At 40.2% G+C, this 25541-nt stretch overlaps 1 protein-coding gene and 1 pseudogene across 5 annotated transcripts in view; one reads left to right on the top strand and one right to left on the bottom strand.

Moving 5' to 3' along the window:
* Positions 1-25541, bottom strand: part of LIMS1 (LIM zinc finger domain containing 1) — a 140962-nt gene that overhangs the window by 76123 nt on the left and 39298 nt on the right. Inside the window, exon 2 of one of the 5 annotated variants that reach the window (XM_036448003.2) lies at positions 1463-1532. The exons of 2 other annotated variants lie outside the window; for them this stretch is intronic. Coding sequence is in view for 2 of the 3 variants with exons in the window: in XM_036448000.2 (XP_036303893.1) it covers positions 1463-1569 (107 nt within the window). In the remaining variant the exon portion in view is untranslated. Of the gene's footprint in view, positions 1-1462; positions 1701-25541 lie in introns of those variants that run through there. 2 more of the 5 variants (XM_036448000.2, XM_036448001.2) reach the window with 2 other exon arrangements.
* Positions 11009-11913, top strand: LOC118724808 (annotated as a pseudogene).

The raw sequence follows: 25541 nt of genomic DNA, 5'->3' as shown, positions 1-25541 counted from the left end.
TAGTCTAATCAATTCTTAATTTATACATTAAATGTAATTAAAAGATTCCTGATATAGCAGAGGGAAATGCTAATAATGTTAGGTCAATAACAGTTTTTTTGTTTTGTTTGTTTTTTGAGACTTTTTATAAGCATTTGTTTGAGCCAAACTGAGGACAATGTCGGGAAGCAAGATCTCAAATGCTCCCAATAACAGTTCTTTAATGTTACTAATCTTCTCAAAGGTAGTAAGAGTTGATAATTTTCACATAAACGTTTCCCTCCCAAAGTATAGTTCCTGTAGCATAGCTGGCTAAGTTGAAATAAGTCAGGCAGAGAAAGGCAAATACTGTTATGACTTCACTTATATGTGGATTCTTAAAAACAACAACAACAAAAGAATAAATAAAACACAAACAGATCCATAGATATAGAGAACAAGCTGTGGTTGCCAAAGGGAAAGAGGATGGGGGGATGGGAAAATACAAATTTGATATGTTTAAAAAAAGCTTCCTTGTCAAATTTTCCCTGTCAAATATTTAAATTTAAAAACTCTAAAAATGAATTTATAGGAAAAAGAGTAATAGTATACACATAAATACCCCCCCACCATTTAAATGAAACATTCAAACACTTGAGAGTCCATGAATAAATTATGTACTAGACAGTAAATGCAGTAAATGTAATAAAATAAAATAAAATAAGAAAAGAAGTCTCTCTTTACGGCAGGTTTCTGCCAGCACTAAAACAGGAACTCTTCATTTCAGAAACCAAATCTAAATGCTTCTAGTTAACAATATTTTTAACATATAGCTTAAATTGCAGGGGCTTTCCAGAACCAAAAATCTAAAAAGAAATTTAACAATTGTAACAAAAACCAAAATTGTGTTGTTTTGGGCAAATTAACTTTGAAAACAAAAAACCCTAACCTTTTTAGTTAAAATGGCCCCCAGATTTTTTATGTCCTTCCTTCCCAGGTTACATGCAATAGTTTCTCTGCATTCCTTTCTTATATCCATTTCAATAACCAAGAATCCCATATGAACACCCCCTGATGCCCAAAACACCACAAACTACACTCACCACCAAAAATTAAAGAAAAATTCCTCACAAAACATGTTCTAAATATACCAAAGCAATCTATCATCCTTAAAACCAATGGGGTAAAATAATTGTTTCCAGTTTTAATTATTACTATGGTAATTATATAGTTTTTAAAGACATAAAAATACTACAGGTTTTGGGAAGAGCTAAAACAACTTACAGAATTTGTGAAGAAATGGGAAAAAGAATTCTAGTTTTGCACAGTTCCAATCAAGCACAATCTGGGATTATATAAAGTTCAGTCTTTAATTATAGACTAAGAGGTTCCTGGTGGAATCCTCTCAATATGTGCCCCAAGTGCTGCACTCACTTAGGCACGAATCTCGTTGCAGTCATATGGCGCCTTGACCTTTAGCCAACCTTGGCTTTGCACTACTCACCTTAGCCCTTCCTCCGGTAACCCAGTTAGTCTCAAACTATCAGGACGATCTCGTCTTCTCCTGTAGAGACCTGAATGTGAAAGCTCTTTAAGCTGTAATTCATTCATATTTCTCTCTACACATAAATTATTGACACTTTAAAGGATTTATGCTGAGCAGTGTGGCTGCCACGGCTCAGAAAGACAGTGTCCCTGCTGCAGAACCTAAGCACACCTGACCCAGAGTTAGAAACCTCCGGGCAGGCCAGGCACTGAAGCACAGCTTCCTGTTTTTCTGCTGGTACACGCCCTCCTCCCAAGGCCTGGCTTGCCTTCACTTTGGGCCTTGCACCTTGGAGGGTGTGTATATGTGTGTGTGGGGAGGGAGGAGACAGGGAGGGGAGGGGAAAGGGAAAAAGGGTGTGTGGCCTGGGTTACTCACATTAATGACCTGGATTGCTCATTAATAAGCAAAATTTAACTGTTTTGAATAATTACACCAATTCCTTTATAAATCTTTCTAGCATCAATCTGCATTAAAATTGAGCTAACAAGCTCCAGTAAGGTAATAACTAAAGAAGGGCCCTGCCTTATTTTATTTGTCAGGAAACCATTAACATTTCACAAGCATTGCCACGTATAAAGAAGTGCCTGGTCATCTTGAGCTCTTTGGGACATTTTCCTTAAAAGGGAGGAAGGACAGAATTGTAAGAAAACAGTCCAATTCCTCCCACTCACACTAGACTCTAAAGCCCCTTTAGAAAGGAAATATCTTTTCCCCACTATCTATTATTCAAAAATTCATAAATGAAAGAAAAGTACTTTGTTATCAACCTCCATTCAGTGATTTTCTAAATCTATAACTACCCATTCTGAATACTCCCATCATAAAATGTGCACCTCAGTTTAATCACCATTGTGGTGCCCATGCAGCCCCTATAATTATCTATCTATATATTTGATCCTACACAGTGACAAAGTTAGAAAGGGGGTTTTGGGTTAGTGGGGCAGGGTATGGGTGAGTGTTTACAAGGGGATTTTGTGGATAGTAGAGGACATATAATATGGGGCAAGTTCTCTCTTTTTTAATTTTTTTTTATTTTCCAATTACAGTTCACATTCAATATTATTCTTTATTAGTTTCAAATACACAGCAAAGTGGTTAGAAAATCATGTACTTTATAAAGTGGTCCCTCTGAGATTTCAACGACCACCACACATAGTTACGAAGGTATTATTGACTATATTCTCTATGCTGTACTCTGGGACTGCCGTAACTACCAATTTGTACTGCTAATCCCTTCACCTCTTTCACCCAGGCCTCCCACCCCTTTTATCATTCAGCTCCAAATGATGGCAGTACAAGAGTAGGCAAGGATCCCGCCTCTGACTGGATCCCACTCAATACATATCAGCATACTATCACAAACACAGTTTAGGTCCTTGGCAAGTTCTTAGCCAGTAGTTGGACTTTATGGTTCCAGTAAGTTCTCCCCAAGTAATTTGTATCAGCTTCTTTCCATTCTAAAATCCTACTAAAAAGAGTACAGAGAAGTGGGTCTGAAACTTTCTATTACAACAAGAATTAAAAAGTTAATCTATTCCCTACTCAAAAGTATTTGTATTATAAATACAAATGTTAAGGCACCCCACAAGGAAAGGAGAGTACAGATCTGACTCCTTCACTCAGGACATGCAGGTGCTAGGTAGCTCCACTCAGGGATACCATTTGGCACCCTGGTTCTATGGCCCCAACGCAAAACGGATAACTTCCTATAGCTGCCATCAAAATATAATGTATGTTTTTAAAGATGTAGGGGAAAAATTACTGTTTTGTTACTATACTAGAATTAATTAGTGATAAAAGATGTTCTTTTAAAAAGTGTCAGATGTATCTCTTTCGCTCCCAGGAAGGGACACAAAAAACTGATATATGATATTGAGTGCCTGTGGAGGGACAGTGGCTAAAGAAAGCCTTTCTGCTTCATACATTCTAAATTTTAACATTGCCTATTCAAATATCAGTAGAAATAATTTAGAAGATTTACATGTCTTTTGTATAGATTCCCAGGATCCTACAGAGGTATAAAATATAGAAAGGTTTACAGTAATAGAAACAAAATTAGGATTCTTAAAGTGTCTAATTCTCGCTAAGGTTGTGGCATCTCACACGTTTTCAACACAGACCTCACATGGTCGCCACTGAGTGAGTAGCATGACCCTAGAGGAGCTGCTGGCCCCGGGCAGCTGGGCAGCGGCCTCTGAGAGCCGGGCTCTGCATCTCCACCCCCTGCTCCCACCCTAACCAAACGGCCGGGTGTGGTCTGGATGGATAGAAGCAAAACCAGTGGAGAAAGCTCCAGGCAGAGACGCTGAGCACCTCAGTCATGTCTAAGCTTAGCTGGGTCCTTTCGAGTTTGTTTTACAGTTTCCTAGGTTAAGTAATTTGCACTATTTTTGCAATAAATTCATGGAAACCCTAACAGTTATTTGTTTTGTTTCTTATTGGCATAGTGTTTGTTCATCTCCTACACAACCCTTAATATGCATAGAATGCTGTAAATCTGATAAAACATGTTAATGATATTTTATAAAGTTATTTTGTATGGTATCAATTTTGATTTTGCCTCAATAGTATGTCAGCAAAAAATAAAATTCTTTGTATTTACAAAAAAAAGTGTCTAATTCTCACATTTTTGTCAAGACAGGTGAAAAACAAATGAAGAGAAACAAGCATCAATCTTTAATTTTTTTTACTCTAAGCATCAAAACAGAATAGATGCCTGATGAATAAAATACAAGTTAATTGTATTTACTGCAAACATAGAAACCTCAATATTAAAAAGGACTTGTTTGGAGTAGCTATTTGAGCCACCTGCTTGAAATTTCTCTTAGAGTATACTTTCTCTTTGCTTGTTCAAATAAATTTTCTCTAGCAAAATAAACAAGCAAACAAACAGACTTGTTTGTATAGAAAAATGTAAATAAGAGGATTTGATTTTTATTTATCTACTTATCAATTATTTTTTGAGAGTTTGATTTTTGAAAGATTGTTTTAAAAAGTGATGTATCGTCTAACTGGTAAGGCTCAGTGGATAGAACATCGGCCTGCGGACTTAAGGGTCCAAGGTTTGATTCCGGTCAAGGGCATGTATGTTAGTTGTGGGCACACCCCCAATAGGTTTGCAGGAAGCAGCTGATTGATGTTTCTCTCTCATCGATATTTCTTACTCTCTCTCCCTTTCCCCTTCCTCTCTGTGAAAAATCAATAAAATATATATTTTAAAAAAGTGATGCATCATGCTGACAAGGAAAAAGAGCTTGGTAACTACTAAAGATTAAAAAAAAAATGAAACACTTATTGTGTAGGATGAATTCTGTTTTTGATGAGTCTCAGGTTAAAAGAATGTGAACAGCCCGGCCAGAGTGGCTCAGTGGTTGAGTGTCGATCTATGAACCAGGAGCTCATGGTTCAATTCCTGGTCAGGGCACAGCAGTCCCCAGTGTGGGGTATGCAGCAGGCAGCCAGTCAATGACTCTATCTCATCATTGATGTTTCTGTCTCTCTCTCCCTCTCTGAGATCAATAAAAATATATTGGGGGGAGGGGGGAAATGTGAACCAAAAAAAAGTAAATTAAAAAAAAAAGAATGTGGACAGAAAAAAAGTTCCCAAGCTATCTATACTATAAATAGCCTAGGGCTGCCATGACTTAAATGACCAGATGAACAACGGGTCACCAGGAAGTGCATGGAGCACCTCTTGGCCCCCTCCCCATGGACCACGGACTCCTATCATAGCAAGGCTGGTGGCAAGTGAGCAGGCAGGGTGGTAGGGGGCAGTGAGTGGTGCAAGGCGGGCGTGGTGAGAAAATTAGCCTTTGGCCCGGGGCCTAATCAGCAGCCTCTGTGGCTGCTGGAGAGAGAGAGAGAGAGAGAGAGAGAGAGAGAGAGAGAGAGAGAGAGAAAGAGAGAGAGAGAGAAAGAGAGAGAGAGAGAAAGAGAGAGAGAGAGAAAGAGAGACCCCTCAAAGGATGTCTTACTGCCAGTTTATAGGGATCCCAGATTGGAGAGGATCCAGGCTGGGATGAGGGACACACACACCATGCACGAATTTCGTGCACCAGGCCACTAGTTTATAATAAAAGAAATTATCAAAAAAGTGGGAATAGAGGGAACATATTTCAACATAATAAAGGCCAGATATGAAAAACACATAGCTAACATAGTACTCAACATCAAAAAGCTAAAAGCATTTTCCTTAAGTTCAGGAACAAAACAAGGATGTCCACTTTTACTACTTATATTCAACATAGTATTAGTTGGTCTAGCTAAAGTCAGACAAAAATAAATGAGTAAATGGCATCCAAATTAGAAATGAAGTAACACTGTCATTATTTGCAGATGACATGATACTATATATAAAGAACCCCAAAGACTTCACTAAAAAAAAACTATAAAAATTGATAAATGAATGCAGTAAAGTTGCAGGTACAAAATATTTAGAAGTTGTGTTAAAATTTTAATACAATGACAATGAATTACCAGAAAAAGAAATTTGGAAAACAATCCAATTTATAATTGCATGAGAAAAAAACCCCTCACTGAAATACATTTAACCAGGAAGGTAAAATACCTAGGCTTGGAAAATTAAGAGACATTTTAAAAAGAAACTGAAGAAGATACAAATAAATAAATAAAATGTACCATGCTCATGCATAGAAAAATTAACATTGCTAAAATGACCATACTATCAAAAGTTATCTACAGATTCAATGCAATCCAGATCAAAACATCAATGGCATTTTTTGCAGAACTAGAACAGCAAATCCCAAAATTTATATGGAATTACAAAAAAATCCAAACAGCCAAATCAATCCTGAGAAAGAACAAAGTTGGAAGCATCGTGTTACCTTATTTATATTAAACTATAAAGGCTATACTAATCAAAATAGCATGGAACTGGCATAAAAAAAGATACAAAAATCAATGAAACAGAATAGAGAGCTCAGAATAAACCCACACCTTTATGATAAATTAATTTATGATAAAGGTGGCAAGAATATACAATGGAGTAAAGACAATGTCTCTTCAATATATGGTGTTTGGAAAACTGGACAGATACATGTAAAAATTGAAATTGGATCACTTTCTTTTTAAAAAAATATATTTTATTGATTTTTCACAGAGAGGAAGAGAGAGGGACAGAGAGTTAGAAATATCGATGAGAGAGAATCATCAATCAGCTGCCTCTTGCACACCCCCACCAGGGTTGTGCCTACAACCAATGTACATGCCCTTGACCGGAATTGAACCTGGGACCTTTCAGTCTGCAGGCCGATGCTCTATCCACTGAGCCAAACCAGTTTCGGCACTTTCTAAGAAACTCAAACTGGATTTAAGATTTTTTAAACTTTATTTTTATTTTTATTGGATTTAAGATTTAAATGTAAGCCCTGGCCAGGTGACTCAGTTGATGGGAGCATCATCCCATGCACCAAAAGGTTGTGGGTTCCATCCTGATTGGAGTATGTATGGACAGCAACCCATTTATATTTCTCTCTCATATCCATGTTTCTCTCTCCCTCACTCATCCCTTCCTTTTTCTCTAAAATCAATAAAAACATATCCTCGAGTGATGATTAGAGAGTTTTAAGTGTAAGACTCCAAAGCATAAAACTCCTAGAAGAAAACTCAGGCAGTAAACTCTTTCTTTAGATGTCTCCTCAGGCAAGGAAAACAAAAGAAAAAGAAAAAAAAAAAAAGGGACTATTTCACATTTAAAAGTTTTTACATAGTGAAGGAAACCATCACCAAAATGAAAAGACAATCTACGGATGAACAAAGATATTTGCCAATTATACATCCACTAAGAGGATAATATCCAAAATATAAAGAACTCATACAAATTAATACCAAAAAACCTCAAATAACCCAACCCTACATAATGAAAGAGCAATATGCAAATTAACCATCACTCCACTACATCCACAGCCAATCAGAGTGAGTATGCAAATTAACCCAACAAAGGTAGCTGTTAATTTGCATATGATGAAGGAGGAAGGAGTGAAGACTGAAGACAGCATAGAAGGAAGAGGGAGGGAAAGTGGAAAGCAAGGCGGCTGCTGGAGGGAAAGCGTGGTGGTGTGTGAGGCTGCAGAGGCAGGCAGTGGAGCGCAGCGGTGACAGTGGCGGCTGTGGTGAGCGTGGCGGTCAGGGTGCACAGCAGCGACAGTGGTACTTGGCAGTGGCGGCAAAGCGGGGCAGGTTTCCTTCCCCGCTGCCCGCCACAGCGGGAGAGGTTGGGGGGTGGGAGAGGTGGTGGTAGCAGGACCTAAGCCAGCTGTAAGTCTTGCAGGATTCTTCCTGCAATGAGCCCCTAGTTAAAATATACACAGAGGACCTGAATAGACATTTCTCATGACCAATAGATATATGAAAAGATGTTCACTGTCACTAATCATTAAATAAATGCAAATTAAAACCAAAATGAAATATCATCTCACACCTGTCAGAATAGCTATCATCAGTAAATCGACAAACAACAAGTGTTGGTGAGGATGTGGAGAAAACCCTCATGCATTGTTGGTAAGATGCTTAATTTGTGCAACCACTATGGAAAACAGTATGGCAGTTTCTAAAAAATTAAAAATAACTACTATTATCCAGACATTCCACTTCTGGGCATTTACCTGATTAAAAAATACATATGCAACCCTATGTTCATTGCAGTATTATTTACAATAGGCAAGATACAGAATCAAAGCAACCTAAGGGTCAATCAATAAATAGACAAAGATGATGTGATACATATTTACAATGAAATATTACTCAGCCATGAAAATAATAAAAATTTACCACTTGGGATAACATGCATGGAAGTAGAGGGTATTACGCTAGGTGAAATAAGTTAGACAGAGAAAGACAAATACCATATTATTCCACTTATATATGTGGAATCTAAAAACAAACAAAAGACAAAAACAAATTCATAGATTCATAGAACATATTGATATTTCCCAGATGGGAGCAGATTTTGGGGGTGGAGTGGGTGATGATGGGGAAGGAATTAAGGTGTATAAATTTCCATTTATAAAAGTAGTTATGGGAAAGTGAAGTATAGCATGTGGAATATAGTCAATAATATTATAATAACTATATTTGGTGTCAGATGGATACTAGACTTATTGAGATGATTACTTTGTAAATAACATAGTTGTCTAATCGTTATGCTATACACCTGAAACTAATAAAATTGTATGTCAAGTATAATTGGGGGGGGGGGGAATTTAAGAACCTTGAATAAATTTTTCAAAAAGAAAAAAATCCAATTGTTGGTTTGACAAAAATAGGAAGCTCTGGTTAGTAACAAATAACAATCCAGTCCTAAAACTTTCACTTCTACCCTGTGAAATAAGACAGTGTCTTATATTAATTTTTTCTCCCAAAGTTGCGCTAGGTCTTATTTTTAGGGGATGTCTTTAGGGGATGTCTTCCCATGAGCTAGGTCTTATTTTCGGGGAAACACGGTAACTACTACTGTACATGCATTAAACCACAGGCCTGCTAACAAAATAATAGCATTTATAAACCAGTATTGGTAGGGGCATACTATTAGGTCTAGTAATAATTAATGTCGTTTTCTAATATTAATACTTTTTAAAATCGCATTTATTTAAACAATACAACAAAATTTAATCAACAATATAGTTGCAATTGTTTTCTACTACTTGTGCCCAACGCGCAGGAAGCATTTTAATCCCTCTGTTGTAAAATTCTTGTGATTTTGATGCAAAAAATTCGGTCAATGCATTTTTGAGGCATTCTTCATTATTAAATTTTTTTCCAAGAAGAAAGTTTTGCAAAGAACGAAACAAATGGTAATCGGAAGGGGCAATATCAGGAGAATATGCAGGTTGAGGGAGAACTTCCCATTCCAACTGGCGCAGTTTTTCAACAGTGATTCTTGCAGTATGCGGTCGTGCATTATCATGGTGAAGAATTACGCCCTTCCGATTAACCAGCGCGGGTTCTTTTTCTCTTAAAGCTTGGGCTAACCTTTCCAATTGGGCACTATACACTGCACTTGTAATGGTTTGGTTAGATGGTAAAAGTTCATAATGAAGAATTCCTTTAAAATTCCACCAAACACACAACATCACTTTTTTCGCATGCAAGTCAGGTTTTGGCGTGGGCTGTGGAGCCTCATTTTTGTCCAACCATTGAGGCCGCCTTTTCAAATTAACATACAGCACCCATTGTTCATCTCCGGTAACAATTTGCTCTAAAAACGGCAAACGGTTTTGACGAGAGAGGAGTGAACTGCAAATTGTGACTCTCTGAATACGGTTGTTGTCGGTCAACTCATGAGGAACCCATTTTCCAAACTTTTGGACTTTGCCAAGTGCACGCAATTGATTGGAAATTGTCTTTTGTGAACAATTTAAAGTTGTCGCAAGCTCTTGTTGGGTAATTTGAGGATTTTGCACCAAAAGAGCTTGAAGAGCTTCTTGATCAAAATTGGACAGACGGCCTCGACCACTCTTGTCATCTAACGAAAAATTTCCCTCGCGAAATTTCTCAAACCAACGCTGGCATTTTCTGGCGCTAACTGCATCTTGACCAAGAGCACTACAGATGTTTTTGCAGCCTCACTTGCTTTTCTTCCTAATTGGAACTCGTAAAGCATGCAGTGCCAAATATGCTCTTCATCTGCCATCTTCTTAGCCCTAGTTTTGCAACAAAAACCAAACCAAACACAAACTTTTTCAAACAAAACTTGTTAATTGCACTTCACACGTTCTGTAGATACCACGTGTTTGAAGGTTATGTCAATACAAGTCAACGCCAAGCAAGATTTTAAACGAATGTTTAAAAACGACATTAATTATTACTAGACCCGATAATATGACCAGGAAACGCACAACCCAGGGAAACCTGTCTGCACTGCCACTGGACCATATTAAATTGCCTAATGGACCATTTGATGTTTGGCTAATCTGTTTTATACAGCTAGCCCTACTTCATGGATATAAGTATGTTTAGTCATGATTTGTGTATTTGCTCACTGGACTGAAGCTTTCCCTTGCGGATAAACTACTGCCTCCCCTGTGGCTAAAGTCCTGTGAGCGATTATTCCTACCTGGGGAACTCCTCTGGAACTCCACAGTGATTAGGGAACGCTTTTACTGGTCAAATGGTACAAGTCTGTGTTATTTGGCCAGTTTTACAACAGTTTCACTGCTTTTACAACCGTCCTTAATCCTCAGGTTTGAATGAACGTACAAAAAGCCTTACTAAAATTAAATTGGCACAATTTATAAAGATCCTCCAAATATCCTGGCAAAAGCATGGCTATTGATTCTTTTGAATCTCAGATCTAATCTCTCTGGAGCTCAGAAATCTCACCTTTTGAGATAATTACAGGACACCCCATGCATAAGGCTCCTGCTTCTTTGGACTCACAGTTGATAAAGGGAGACTACTTCAATATTGTAAAGGCCTAATTGCTTCTATTGCTAATGGTTATTTGCATGCTTTGGTAGGGAGTCTTCAGAGTCCTGCAAGGAGATGAAAACCCTAAACACCACACTCTACAATCTGGAGACTTTATTTCCTGGAAAAGACACTTCAAAAAAAAAGACTCCTTTCAGCCTTGTTGGAAGGGCCCTTACCAGGTACTGTTACCTAAATTCCAGGGAACAGACTTTTGGGTTAACGTGTTGCGCCTAAAGAAAGCATCAAACCCTGACTGGAGCGGCATGTAGTGTGGTGACCTGAAAATAAAGCTGTCAAAAATTGAAGCAGTCCTCTTTTCCAGCTGGAATCATGAGGAAGGTGCAGAAGAGAAGGAGGTTATTGCTGTGCTTGAAACCCATCAGAAAATGCAAAGGAATCTCCCAGAGCTGAACATCAAGCACCTGAGAAAGAAGTTGCCCAAAAGATGTTTTGAAAGACAAGGAGAAAGGTCATCTATGAAAAAAGCACTACCATAAGAAATATAGGCCGATGTACAGAACTGAGATATGAATGACCAGGATGGCAAGAAAAGTTGGCAACTTTTATGTTCCTCTGGAACCCAAACTGGCATTTGTCATCAGAATAAGAAGTATCAGTGGTATGAGCCCAAAGTTCCAAAAGGTGCTACAGATTTTACGCCTTGTCCAGATCTTCAGCAGCACCTTTGTTAAGCTCAATAAGGCTTTAACAAGCAGACAATTGTAGAATCACATATTGCATGTGGGTACCCAATCTGATGTCAGTAAAATAGATTGATCTACAAGTGTGGTTATGGAAAAATCAACAAAAATCTAACCGCCCTGGCAGATAACACATTGATTGCTCAAACTCTTGGTAAATATGGCATCATCTACAGGGAGGATATGACCCCTGAGATCTATACTGTTGGAAAACACTTTAAAGAAGGAAACAATTTCCTATGGTCCTTCAAATTACTTTTCCACAAGGTGGAATGAGGGGAAAATACCACCCATTTTGTAGAAGATAAAAATAAAAATAAAAATAAAAAAAACATCTGGTCTTCCTATAAAAAGGAAGACCAGATCTACAAGCTTATTAGGATGAGCAAAGATCTGCCATGGTTATCTGTCTGTAATCTAGCCCATTAATAAACAGTGACTGCTTTAAAACTGAAAAACAACAAAATGAAGATGACATTTGAAAGAGAGACCTTTCCCCAAATGACCAATCTTGTACAATCTTTGGTTTAAGCTTTCATTTTCTCTTTCTTGGAAGTAAAATACAATTTTCCTCATTCCCCAATCTATTGTCAAAAGGGGAAACCTCTCAGTTACTGGATCTGTCATCAAGAACTTTGATGTCCAAGAAGTAATGGCCCCTTAGTTCACTGCTTTCAGTTCTAAGCTCCTGTTTTAGAATCATCAGAGTTTGTTACGTTGTTTTAATTTCACTCTGTTTTCTTACTGTTAAGTTCTGTACCTGTTGCTTGTGAAACTTGGACACAGTGGTTTTCAGACCATGCATATTCCCTCTGATGTGGGACACATACCTAAAAAAGGTCCTCCCTGGCACTGAGGGACAGAAGTCTGCTGAAATCAGATCTGACTACTGATCAGGTGATGCTTTCAGAAAAAGATCTCAATCCAAGAGACGAAATGTCAAAATTAATGAGAGACTTCAGTCAAGACAGGAATTAGGAGGATCTCTCATGCTCTATGTCAGTCACTCATGAAAGCCCTATAGGAAGAATTCTATGGTTGTAAAAGCAATTTCCTCTTCCTGATATGAAAGAACTTCTTTTCCTCCCCATCTCTCCCTTCCCACTCCATCCTGTCCCAGATTAGCACGTGGCTCATCTTGGCTGCACAAACTAGATTGTAATCCTTTATTTTCTCACAAATAATTCAATATTAACATTTTCCACACATTTCTTTACTGACATAGCAATAAAACCAACCTTGTGAAGCACAGCCTGACCTGTACTTCATGCTGCTTTCACCTTGTTGACAGGCAGACATTTTAAACTTATTTTTAATCTAAAAATAGTTTTAAAAAATATTTATAAAAGAAAAGGCTGTCACATATAAATATTCATGTATATTCACACTATTATATACTTGAAGGTTCTTGACTATCTAATATAAATATTACCATGTTATGTATATATATATGATCTCATTTAATTTTCATCTTAATTTTACAAGGCAGAGGCTTAATTAGCACCTCCTTAGAGATCCAAGAGCCAGTATGTTCAGGGGTCAGCGTGGGACCATCCAGATTACAACTCCTCAGATCCATAAGGGACACACTCAGGGGGCGACTCAGTGAGCACCAAAGCCCCACTGAAGCAAGTCTTATCTCATAAGGGTGTCTCCAGCACAGAAGTACTCGTAAACCCAGAGTAGATACAGCAGATCCTCACAGCCAATTGGCCTGGAGGTCAATTCCTCCCAGTGATATCAACAACAATCAAGGCTTAAAGACAACAAGATTGTGCACACAGCCCACAAAGGGATGCGTCAAGTGTGTCCACCTCAGGTAACTGGGGAGGCTGAGCCACTGGGCCCTACAGAACACCCACCACACAAAGCCACTTTATCAACACAGGGAAGCAGCCAAAATGCTGAGACAAAGAAACAGGTCACCAATGAAAGAAATGGAAGAAAGTAAACTACTGGATATAGTGTTCAAAACCATGGTTATTAAGTTTTTCAAGAATTTTCTAGAAAAGGTCAATAAATTTAGCAAGACCCTCGAGGATATGAAAAAGGTCCAACTAGCCGAAACCGGTTTGGCTCAGTGGTGGAGCGTCGGTCTGGGGACTGAAGGGTTTCGGGTTCGATTCCGGTCAAGGGCATGTACATTCGTTGCGGGCACATCCCCGGTAGGGGGTGTGCAAGAGGCAGCTGGTCAATGTTTCTCTCTCATCGACGTTTCTAGCTCTCTATCTCTCTCCCTTCCACCTCTCTGTAAAAATATCAATAAAATATAAAAAAAAAAAAAAAAAGAAAACGGTCCAACTAGAAATTAAGCATACCTGACTGAAATAAAAAATAATATACATAGTTCAAACAGTAGACTAGAGGATCCCAAGAATAAAGTCAAAGATTTGAAATACAAAGAAGCAAAAAACACTCAACCAGAAAAACAAAAAGAAAAAAGAATCCAAAAATACGAAGGTAGTCTAAGAAGCCTTTGGGGCAACTTCAAGTGTACCAACATCCAAATTATGGGGGTACCAGAAGAATAGAGAAAGATACTGAAAACCTATTTGAAGAAATAATGATCGAAAACTTCACCCACCTGGTAAAAGAAATAGACTTGCAAGTCCAGCAAGCTCACAGAACCCCAAACAAAAGGAATCCAAAGAGGACCACACCAAGACACATCATAATTAAAATTCCAAGAGCAAAAGACAAAGAGAGAATATTAAAAGCAGCAAGAGAAAAACAGTTACCAACAAGGGAGCACCCATAAGATGTCACCTCATTTCTCTACAGAAACTATGCAGGCCAGATGGGAGTGGCAAGAAATATTCAACGTGATGAATACCAAGAAACTACAACCAAGATTACTCTACCCAGCAATGCTATCATTCAGAATTCAAGGTCACATAAAGAGCTTCACAGATAAGAAAAAGGTAAAGGAATTCATCACTACCAAACCAGTATTATATGAAATGCTGAAAGGTTTTCTTTAAGAAGAAAAAGAAGCCGAAACCAGTTTGGCTCAATGGATAGAGCATCGGCTTGGGGACTGAAAGGTCCAGGGTTCTATTCCGGTCAAGGGCATGTACCTTGGTTGCGGGCATATCCCCAGTAGGGGGTGTGCAAGAGGCAGCTGGTCGATGACTCTCTCTCATCAATGTTTCTAACTCTCTATCTCTCTCCCTTCCTCTCTGTACAAAATCAATCAAATATATATTTTAAGAAGAAAAAGAAGAAAAAGGTAAAGATATAAATTATGAACAACAAATACATATCTATCAACAAGTGAATCTAAAAATCAAGTGAATAAAAAAAACAAGATGGCAGCATAGGTAAACACCTAACTGCATCCTCGCACAACAACTCAAAAAATACAACTAAAATACAAAATGGACATTATCCAGAACTACAGGAAAGTTGACTGACTGGAAATTCTACAACTAGAAGGAAAGAGAAGACCAGAAGGAAAATCAGAGGAGCTGTAAAAGCCTAAAGTACAGAGACACGGTCCGCGTGTTGGGAGAGGACAGAGTTGGAGAGGAGGGAGCAGCTGAGTGCCTGGTTGGCATTCCCTAGTAGGAAGGAGTTAAAAGCTCCAGATTGTGCTGAACTCCAGTTCTGACTGCACTGAACCCCAGTTATGGATGAGACCCTGGGGATCCAGGCTCATACGGAGGAAATCTAGGCTGTAAGGTGGAAACTCAGGGGAGCAGCAAAAGGCAGAGCCCCAGAGGCAGACATGTGAATATGCGCAGAGGACGGACTGTTGACTGTGCTGCTAGATTGCAGAAGCGGGAAGGAGACAAAAGCTTCAGACTATGCTGAACCCCAGTTCCAGGCCAGACCCTGGGGACCCAGCCTCATACCAAGGGAGCCTGGGCTGTAAGGCAGAAACTCAGGGGAACAGCAAAAGGCAGAGCTCTGGAGGCGTGCATGTGAATACACGCAGAGGACGGACTGTTGACTGTGCTGCTGGATTGCCCTAGCAGGAAGGACACAAAAGCTCCAGACTGCTCTGAACCCCACTTCCAACTGTACTGAACCTCAGTTCTGGGCTCATTGAGGGAGAGACTAGACTGTCTGGTAGCAGACGAAACTCGAGGGCACCTTTCTCTTAAAGGTGCTTGCAGCGAGTACCGAAGGACACTGAGACTTAGGAACCTCATAGGGCGGGGCTGATAGGAAGCCAAGGCTATAAGCTCCACTCTGAAACGCTGCCCATCCAAGGTAGGCACAGAGGCTTTTGCAATAATTTTCCTAGTCTAGTCAAATAAGGCTGTCTCCCGACATAGACACAGCTGATCCTCACAGCCAATTGGCCTTGAGGTTCCTCTCAGTGATATCAACAACAATCAAGACTTAACTACAACAAGGCTGTACACACAGTCCACAAAAGGGGTGCACCAATAGTATCCATCTCAGGTAACTGGGGAGGCTGACCCACTGAACCATATAGGACACGAAACACACAAAGCCACCCTACCAACTCAGGAAAGCAGCGGAAATGCCAAGACAAGGAAACGGAGGACAACAAGAAAGAAATGGAGGACAACAAGTGACTGGATATAGAGTTCAAAAACCAAGGTTAAAAGGTTTTTCAAGAACTTCCTAGAAAAGGCCAATAAAATAAACGAGACTTATGAGGATATGAAAAGGGATCAACTAGAAATAAAGAATACATTGTCTGAAATAAAAAATATCATACAGAGTCCTAAAAACAGAATGGAAGATCTCAAGAATCAAGTAAAAGATTTGGAACGCAAAGAGCCAGAGGACACTCCTCCGCAGAAGCAAGGAGACAAGAGAATCCAGAAAGTTGAAGATAGTGTAAGAAACCTCTGGGACAACTTCAAGTGAACCAACATCAGAATTATGGGGGTCCCAGAAGAGACAGAGCAAGATACCGAAAACATATTGGAAGAAATAGTGACAGAAAACTTCCCCCACCTAGTGAAAGAAATAGACTTACAAATCCAGGAAGCGCCCAGAACCCCAAACAAAAGGAATCCAAAGAAGATCACACCAAGACACATCATAATTAAAATGCCAAGAGCAAAAGACAAAGAGAGAATATTAAAAGCTGCAAGAGAAAAGGAGGTAGTTACCTATAAAGGAGCACCCATACGATTGTCAGCTGATTTCTCATCAGAAACCATGAAGGCCAGATGGGAATGGCAAGATATATTCAAGAATAATTCATCAAATATTGATGAATAACAAGAACTTACAGCCAAAATTACTCTACCCAGCAAAGCTATCACTCAGAATTGTAGACCAGATAAAGAGCTTCACAAATAAAAAAATAACTAAAAGAGTTCATCACCGCCAAACCAGAATTATATGAATTGCTGAAGGGGTTCTTTAGAAAGAGGAAGAAAATAAAGATAAAAATTATGAACAACAAATATGTAACTATCAATAAGTGAATCTAAAAACCAAGGGAATTAAAAAATCTGATGAACAAAATTAACTGGTGAATATAATAGAATCAGAGGTATGGAAGGGGAGTGGACTGATGATTCTTGGGGAAAAGGGGAGTGGGGGGTGCGGGAAGAGACTGAACATAAACTGTGCACAAATGGATGAGGACAATGGGAGGTGGGAAAAGGGCAGAGGGAGGAGTGGGAACCTGGTGGAGGGGAGCAATGGAGGGGGGGAAAATGAGGAATATTTGTAATAATATGAACAATAAAGTTTTATTTTAAAAAAATAAAAAATAAAAATCAAGTATTGATAAATAAAAAACCTGATGAACAGAATACACTGGTGAATATAATAGAATCAGTGGCATAGAAAGGGAGTGGACTGACAATTCTCGGGGGGGAAAGAGATTGGACAAAAATTGTACAGGTGGTGGGGGTAGGGGGGGTAAGGGCAAGAGGGTGGATTGGGAACCGGGTGGAGGGGAGCTATGTGGGGGGAAAAGAAGAACAATTGTAATAATCTGAACAATAAAGATTAATTTAAAAAAATAAAAATCAATGGGGAAATATCCTCAGATGAGGATAAAAAAGAAAGAAATGCCATATTCTATGAAAGAGACATCTTGAAAATGCCTAAAGAAAGTTGTCATTTTTTTGTGGTGAAGGGACTGGAGTCCATGTTGATTAAAACACCTTGGTGGCTGTGAAGTCTGGGCTGGGACCTGCGGCAGCTGGTAGTGGCAGTGGCAGCAGCAGCAGGGTGATGAGGGTGGCGTCTTCCCCTGATCAGCCTGGTGGCCTCCTGCAGAGGGACGCCAGTCTATGGCTTAGTCCTGCTCCCCCTTGGGTGCGGGCCTACACTATCAGTAGGACATCCCCTGAGGGCTCTCGGACTGTGAGAGGAGGCAGGCTGGGCTAAGGGATCCCCTTAGTATAATAATAAAAGATTGAAGGAGAAAAGTTAAATGGGACAAAGACAACAAAGTAGGCAGAATCACAGGTAGAAAAAGAATGAAAAGGAAATTCCAAGAACACTATTAAATAATTTCTGTATTGCTGGAATAGAAGTCTGAAACTATCATTTATCTTGTTCCGGGTAGATTTGAGGTCTGTGGAAATTCCCATATAAGGTAGTTTGTTCATGGTTATTTCTTCAAGCTAACATTACAGCTTCCCTTCTGTAAAGGGATCCGGCATTTGGAAGAAAAGACTTTTTAGCAATGGCAATCATGTATATATTAAAGGCTGAGGTTCCTATTCTTAATGATTAATAGATTTGCCAAGATATGTCATCACCTGACCAAATATGGTTTAGCATCAGCGGTCAACAACACAGTTCTCTGGTCACTGCTTGCTGGTGATAAAGGTCAGCATGACTTACTGCTTTCCATAATGGTCCACAGTCAGTAATGAGTTTACAGGGTACAGTAATATCTTCATTTTCTTTTAAAGAGCAGCCCTGCCTTTTATGTATGATAACTTTTTTCCACAGAGTTTTCCATCTTAGGTTAAGCTGTTCTCTTGCCCCACAACAATTCCTCCAACTGCTTCAAAGCAGAGCCTTTTTTAGGATGAATCTTACTACCTTTTTCTTAGATCTATGTAGTCCAGTTTGGTAGCCACTTGAAATGTGGCTAGTCCAAATTGAGATGTGTTTTAAGTATAAATACACACAGGATTACAACCTGGCTCCATCTCTTATTAGCAAAGGCAAATTTCTTCATCTGCAGGTTAGTTTCTTCATATATAATGTGGGCATTATAAAAATACCTCGCTGTGGTCAAGGCCTTAACACAAAAGGAAAGCATTTCAGCATTTAGCAACAAGAAGTGCATTCTCAGTAAATGTTATTTCCTTTATTAAAAAAATTAGAGGCCTAGAGCATGAAATTGTGTGTGGTTAGGGTCCCTAGGCCTAGCCTGCAAACGGGCCACTTTCCGCCCACCCACCAGTCCCTAGCTGCCAGCCAGCCAGTTTCCCTCATAGGCCCTCGTCCCGCCACCTCCAGCCTGGTTCCCCTTCGCAGGCCCTTATCCCGCCCCACCGCCACCACCACCAGCCAGCCAGTTTCCCTCACCGGCCCTCGTCCTGCCCCAGCGTCCTGCCCCGCCACTGCCGCCAGCCAGTCAGTTCCCCTCCCTGGCCCCAGGTCCCACCCCACTGCCCCTGCAAACCACCTGGTTCTCCTTGCTAGCCCCCACCTCATAGGGGTCATTCTGATCATTCCACTTATGGTCTGACCTTTTATTATGTAGGATTTTTAAAATTGTTTTCAGAAAGGGAGAGGGAGAGAAAGAAAGAAATATCAAGGATAAGAGGGAATCATTGATCACCTGCCTCCTGCATGCTCCACAGAGGATCGAGCCCACAACCTGGGCAAGTGCCCTGACCAAGTTTCAAACTATGACATCCTGGTTTAAAGGTTCATGCTCAACCACTGAGCCACGCTGGCTGGGCAGACTTACTTCCCTTTCTTTTAAGGTCTTAGAAATCCTGTCAACACAGGATTCACGTAGCTGATTTAGTCATCTTTGGGTTAGTCATGGACAGTCTGGATTCCAATTCTCTTTTTTCCTTCTCACCATTCTAATTACTTCCACAGAAGTCACCATTATATGCAAGGGTTATGTGTAGACCTTTCTAGGCAAAATCTATTCCCTTCCCCATAGCTGCATTATATATTCCTGTTTGTCTGAGATATTCTTCCCATCTCCTCTCTGTTCATCCAGGTAGCAATTCATTAAAATAAGCTTCAAAATTCTGACTACTGTTCATTTTCTCTACAGGACTGTTATTCATAGGTCACTGCTACTGCTCAAATGTAAATGAAACTTGCTATAATTTTATCTATTTCATGTGTGTACACTTCATTCTCCTAAGACACATGGATAAATCCTTTATTTCCCCTAGATAGATCATGAATGAAGACCTTTATAATGGTCTTAGTAAAATAAAAGTCAATGGTGAAAATCTGGTCAAGATGGAGGCGTAGGTAAGTGTGGTACTCGCCACCTCCCACAACCGCATCAAAATTTACAACTAAAATACAGTTGTATTTTTGAAATACAACAACCATTCTGAAATAGAACAACCATCATTCTAGCTGAGCAGAAGCTCTACAATTAGGGAATTAAAGAAGAAGCACATCGAGACTGTTAGAAGGTGCAGAAATGCAGGCAGAATTGCAAAACCCCCTGGTCCCACATCCATGTGTGGTGCTTTAAAACTGTGACAGATATCCTGGCTGTGGAGGTTTCCCTGAGTAGGGAGTGGTCTCTGTCCCACAGCAGGTCCCCAGCCCAAGGTTCCAGTGCTGGGAAGAGAAGTTCCCACAACTTCTGGCTGTAAAAACCAGCAGGGATGTGGCTGAGTGACATGAGGCTACTGGAGTCTCAGGCCGTTACTCACTTAAAAAAAAAAAAAAGTTTCTATTGATTTTAGAGAAAGAAGAAGGGAGAAGGAGAAATAGAAACAGCAATGAGAAAGAGACATCAATTGGTTGTCTCCCACAAGCCCCTACTGGGAATTGAGCCCACAACCTAAGCATGTGCCCTAATCAGGAACTGAACTGGTGACCTCTTGGTTCATGGGTTGACGCTTAACCACTGAGCCATACTGGCCCAACCCAGGCAGTTTCTCTTAAAGGGCTCACATACAGACTTACGTGGACTTACTCCCTCAGAGCTCCAGCCCTGGGGCAGCAGCTTGAAAGGAACTTGGGATATTCATGGAGGAACTAACTTGTATGGAATCAGGGAAAACTGGAAAGGCAGCTTTCTCCCAGACAGAAGTGCAGGCAGAGACCACAGTGCTTTTTCTGGGTCTTCCCCCAACAGAGCCTGCAGGCAGACACCATATCTGAGTCTCCATCAACCTGGCTCAAACTTTTTGCTTTGCACTGGTGACTCCCTGAGACCTCACCCCTCCCTATATGCAGGCTCATCCAAGCCATTTCCAGTGACTTTCCCATACAAATGTCTCTCTTGTCTCCTGCTTTAGACTTTCCTAAAATCTCTCAAACAAGCAGCAACTAGCACCAGCATGTCCAGTACCTCTCAGTAAGTAGCCCCAGGCCTGGCATTAATGGTACCTTACCCTGGTTCACTACTTGGCCTCTCCTAGGCACCTCCAGGCTCAACTCAAGTAGCAGCCACCTACAGATTGTTTTGTAGTTCAGGTTGAGAGGCCCTGGCAGTGGCTGACTTTGCACCTCCCAGGAGACCCCAGAGCCAGTTCACCTGGTGGTGTTTCAACCACGCCAGATTACAACCCTACCACCTCCATGAGTGACACACTCAACGGGTAGGCTCAGTGAGCAGCAGAGCCCCACTGAAACAAGTCCTGCTCCAAAGGGTTGGCTCCTGCACAACAACTCTTCTGCTGTGTAGTCAACTGGCATGGGGATCAATTCCCAGTGACACCAACATTAATCAAGGCTCAACTACAATAGGACAGTGTACACAGCTCATAAACCAGCACACATAGAATACCCAGCTCAGATGACTGGGGAGACTGAGCTATGGGCCCTATAGGACCCTTACTACACAAGCTACTCTACCAATTTCAAGAGACATAGCAGTAGAAATAAACACAGGGAAACAGCCAAAATGAGGAGATAAAGAAACATGTTGTAAATGAAAGAACAGAAGAAATATCCAGAAAAAAACCCAAAATGAAATGGAAGGAAGCAAAATACTAGATATAGAATTCAAAACAATGGTTATAAGGATGCTCAAGGAACTTAGAACTTCAAGTTCTAAGTGATGACTTCAAGGAACTTAGAATATCAACAACATAAAAAAAGACCAGTTAGAAATAAATAATTTACAATGATCAAAGTAGAGTAGAGGACACTGAGAATCAAATCAAGAATTTGGAATACAAGGAAGCAAAAAAATATCCAATCAGAACAGCAAAAAGAAAAAGAATAAAAAAATATGAAGATCATGTAAGATGCCTCTGGGACAACTTCAAGCATACTAACATTCGCATCATGGGTGTGCTGGAAGGAGGGAGCAAGAAATTGAGAACCTATTTGAAAAAAAATGACAGAAAACTGAATAAAATAGAATCACAAGAATGGAAATATGGAACAGACTGACAATCTCAAAGGGAAGGGGGAATAAGGGATGGGAAGAGATTAACCAAAGATCTTCCTATGGACACAGACAATGGAGTGGTAAAAGCCTGCGGCGGGGCAGGAACTGGGTGGAGGGAAACAAAGGAGGGGGGAAAAGAAGGACATCTAGAATACTCTCAACAATAAAGATTTTTTTTTTAATTTAAAAAGCAATAAAAAAATATCCTCAGATGAGAATAAATAAATAATTTTTTTAAAAAGAAAAGAAAGTAGATTAGAAGTTACAAGGGGTTTGGAAGGAATGGGGAGTTAATGCTTAATGGGTATGAAGTATCTATCTGGGGCAACAAAAAGGTTTTAAAATATAGGGTGTCCCCTAAAATATTTGCATACTTCAGCAGCTAATAACTCAATGAAATGTATTTTAATAAACACTGCCTTTATAATTATTCAAAGTTGTATGTATACATTTTTTGGGGAAACCTGTATACAGTGATGATGTTTGTACAATACTTAAAATGGTTTAAATGGCAAATTTTATGGTCTTAAAATGGCAAATGTTATGATATATGTATTTACCACAATAACAAAACAGGGAGAAAAAGGAAGATTTGTTGACCACCTAAATGCCACCAAATATCAAGCTGGGGATCCTTTTACATACATTATCTCAGTTAATCCTTACTACTTACAGATTGGCATTATTTCCATTTAGAGATAAGAAATCTGTAACTCAACTGTTAAGTAATTTGTTCAGAATCTTGCAAGTGGCAGAAGATTTAAACCCAGGTCTGATGGCTCCAAAGAACTATGTGTCCAAACACTTTTCTAGGCTACAAATAAACATCTGTGTAGTAGCAAACTTCCTTTAAGCGTAGTTTTTAAACCCTGTGGATAGTTTACTAAGGGAAATTTGCCTCTTCTCTACCCCATCCCTGCCCAGTACCCAGAATATTTGGTAAAATGTGTTTTTCAATTTTTCATGTTCTATATATATATCCTACCCCAAACTCTCATCCGGTGTGTTCTACTATCCATTCTCCCCACCTCCCACCCCCTACAATCCCATCATATATTTGTAGCAATGTTTAGTGCATAAAATATTTTCCTACACATCACCTCATTTAATTTAATCAATCACTTATTTTATAGGCTGCACATCATCCTCTTCATTCTTCAAACTGGTCAACTATGTCCCAGAAGTGACACACTAACTTGGAGCTGAAATCTGAGCTAGTATACAGGCAATTATATATACACTAGAGACCCAGTGCACAGATTTGTGTATATTAAAAGGAAATTAATTAGAAAGTAACCAGGGGGGTGGGACTGGGCGAGTGGTCCCTCCCCAGCCTGCTGTACCTGATGCAGCGCCAGGGCTCAAAGGGCATCTCCACAGTGAGTGGGGTTCCTCTGGCAGATGGGGTCCCTCGGCCTGGCCTGTTGGGATTGGGCTGAAACCGGCAGTCCGACATCCCCTGTCGGGTTCCGGAGTACGAAAGGGCACTCTGCAAAGTTGCTGTAGCTCAACAGCTCTTTTTTTCTTTTTTCTATTTATTTTTTTTTCTTTTTTCTATTATTATTAAGGTATTATATGTGTACATATCTTACCATTGCTCCCCCACTCCCATACATGCCCTCCCTCCCCAGAGTTTCTCGTCCATTGGTTTTGCTTATATGCATGCATACAAGGCCTTCGGTTGATCTCTTTTCTCCCCCATATCCCCCTACCCTCCCTGCTGTAATTTGTCAGTCTGTTTGTTGCTTTACTGTCTCTGTATCTATCTTTTTGTTCATCAGTTTATAATGTTCTTTATTATCCATAAATGAGTGAGATCATGTTATGTTTTTCTTTCATTGACTGGCTTATTTCACTCAGCATAATGTTCTCCAATTCCATCCAGGTTGCTGCAAATGATAAGAATTCCTTCTTTTTTATAGCAGCATAGTATTCCATTATGTAGATGTACTCAACAGCTCTTGTATTGAGCATCTGTCCCCTCATGGTCAGTACATGTCATACCTTCTGGTTGGAGCATCTACCCCTTGTTGGTCATTGTGTGGCATAGCTACCAGCCGGTTGGCTGGTTGGCTGGTCACGTAGGCTTTTATATATATAGATATATATCCAAAATACATTTTCTTCTGAGAATAAATGAATTAATATACTAGTAAGAACTTTTGTGCAAGACCTAATTCAAAATCACTGTAAGGCCTCTGCTTTAAAAAACAACACACTCCTAAAAGCAATTTAAAAACATTTATAGATGTAGAGTTGAGATATAATTAAAGTTACTTTAAAGACTTTATTTTTTTCTGCGGAATTCTCAGAGCTGTTGACATCAAGAAATTGTCTATGAGACCTATCGGAGAATCCAAGATGGCTGCTCGGGTAGGCAACTAGCCGCAGCCGCACACAACAATTTCAACAAAATACAACTAAAATATAAAATGGACATTACCCAGAACTACAGGAAAGTCGACTGACTGGAAATTCTACAACAAGAAGCAAGGACAAAACCAGAAGGAAGCGCGGAGGAGCTGTAAAGGCCCAAGGTACGGGGAGACACGCGGCGCGCGCGGAGAGGACAGAGCCGGAGAGGAGGGAGGCCGAGTGCCTGGCTGGCGGTCCCAAGCGGGAAGGAGAGAAAAGCTCCGACTGTGCTGGGCCCAGCTCCAACTGCTCTGAACCCCAATTCTAGGCCAGACCCCGGGGACCCAGGCTCATCCATAGGGAGCCGGGCTGTAAGGCGGGACTCAGGGGAAGCGGCGAAAGGAGGTCCCGGAGGCTCGCACACTGCGCGCAGAGAAGGGCTGGCCGGCTGTGCCGCGGGATTGCCCTGACGGGAAGGAGACAGGGGCTCCAGACTGCTCTGAATGCCACCTCCAATCCCACTACCAACTGAACTGAACCCCAATACCGGACTCATTGTGGGAGAGCATAGACAGTTTGGCAGCAGGCGAAAATCGAGGGCACCTTTCTCTCAGAGGCGCTCGCAACAAATACTGAAGGACCCTGAGTCTCAGGAGTCGCATAGGGCGGGGCTGACGGAAGCCAAGGCTGTAGGCTTCACCCTGAAACCCCGCCCCATCAGGAAAGCTGCCTGCGAAAATGCCTAAACCAAATAGATCACAAATGAAAGAAATGGAGGACAAAAAGCTACTGGATATAGAGTTCAAAACCACACTTATAAGGTTGTTCAAGAATCTCCTAGAAAAAGCCAATAAAATAAACAAGACCTATGAGGATATGAAAAGGGATCAACTAGAAATAATAAGGGATCAACAAGAAATAAAGAATACATTGTCTGAAATAAAAAATATTTTATGGAATCCTAAAAACAGAATGGAAGATCGCAAGAATCAAGTCAAAGATTTGGAACATAAAGAGCCAGAAGACACTCCTCCGCAAA

The sequence above is a fragment of the Pipistrellus kuhlii genome, unplaced genomic scaffold (assembly GCF_014108245.1).
Source record: "Pipistrellus kuhlii isolate mPipKuh1 unplaced genomic scaffold, mPipKuh1.p scaffold_m20_p_2, whole genome shotgun sequence".
In the NCBI taxonomy this organism is placed as follows: domain Eukaryota; kingdom Metazoa; phylum Chordata; class Mammalia; order Chiroptera; family Vespertilionidae; genus Pipistrellus; species Pipistrellus kuhlii.
Note: the sequence above shows the minus strand (reverse complement) of the source record. Positions and strands in the feature narration are given on the sequence as shown.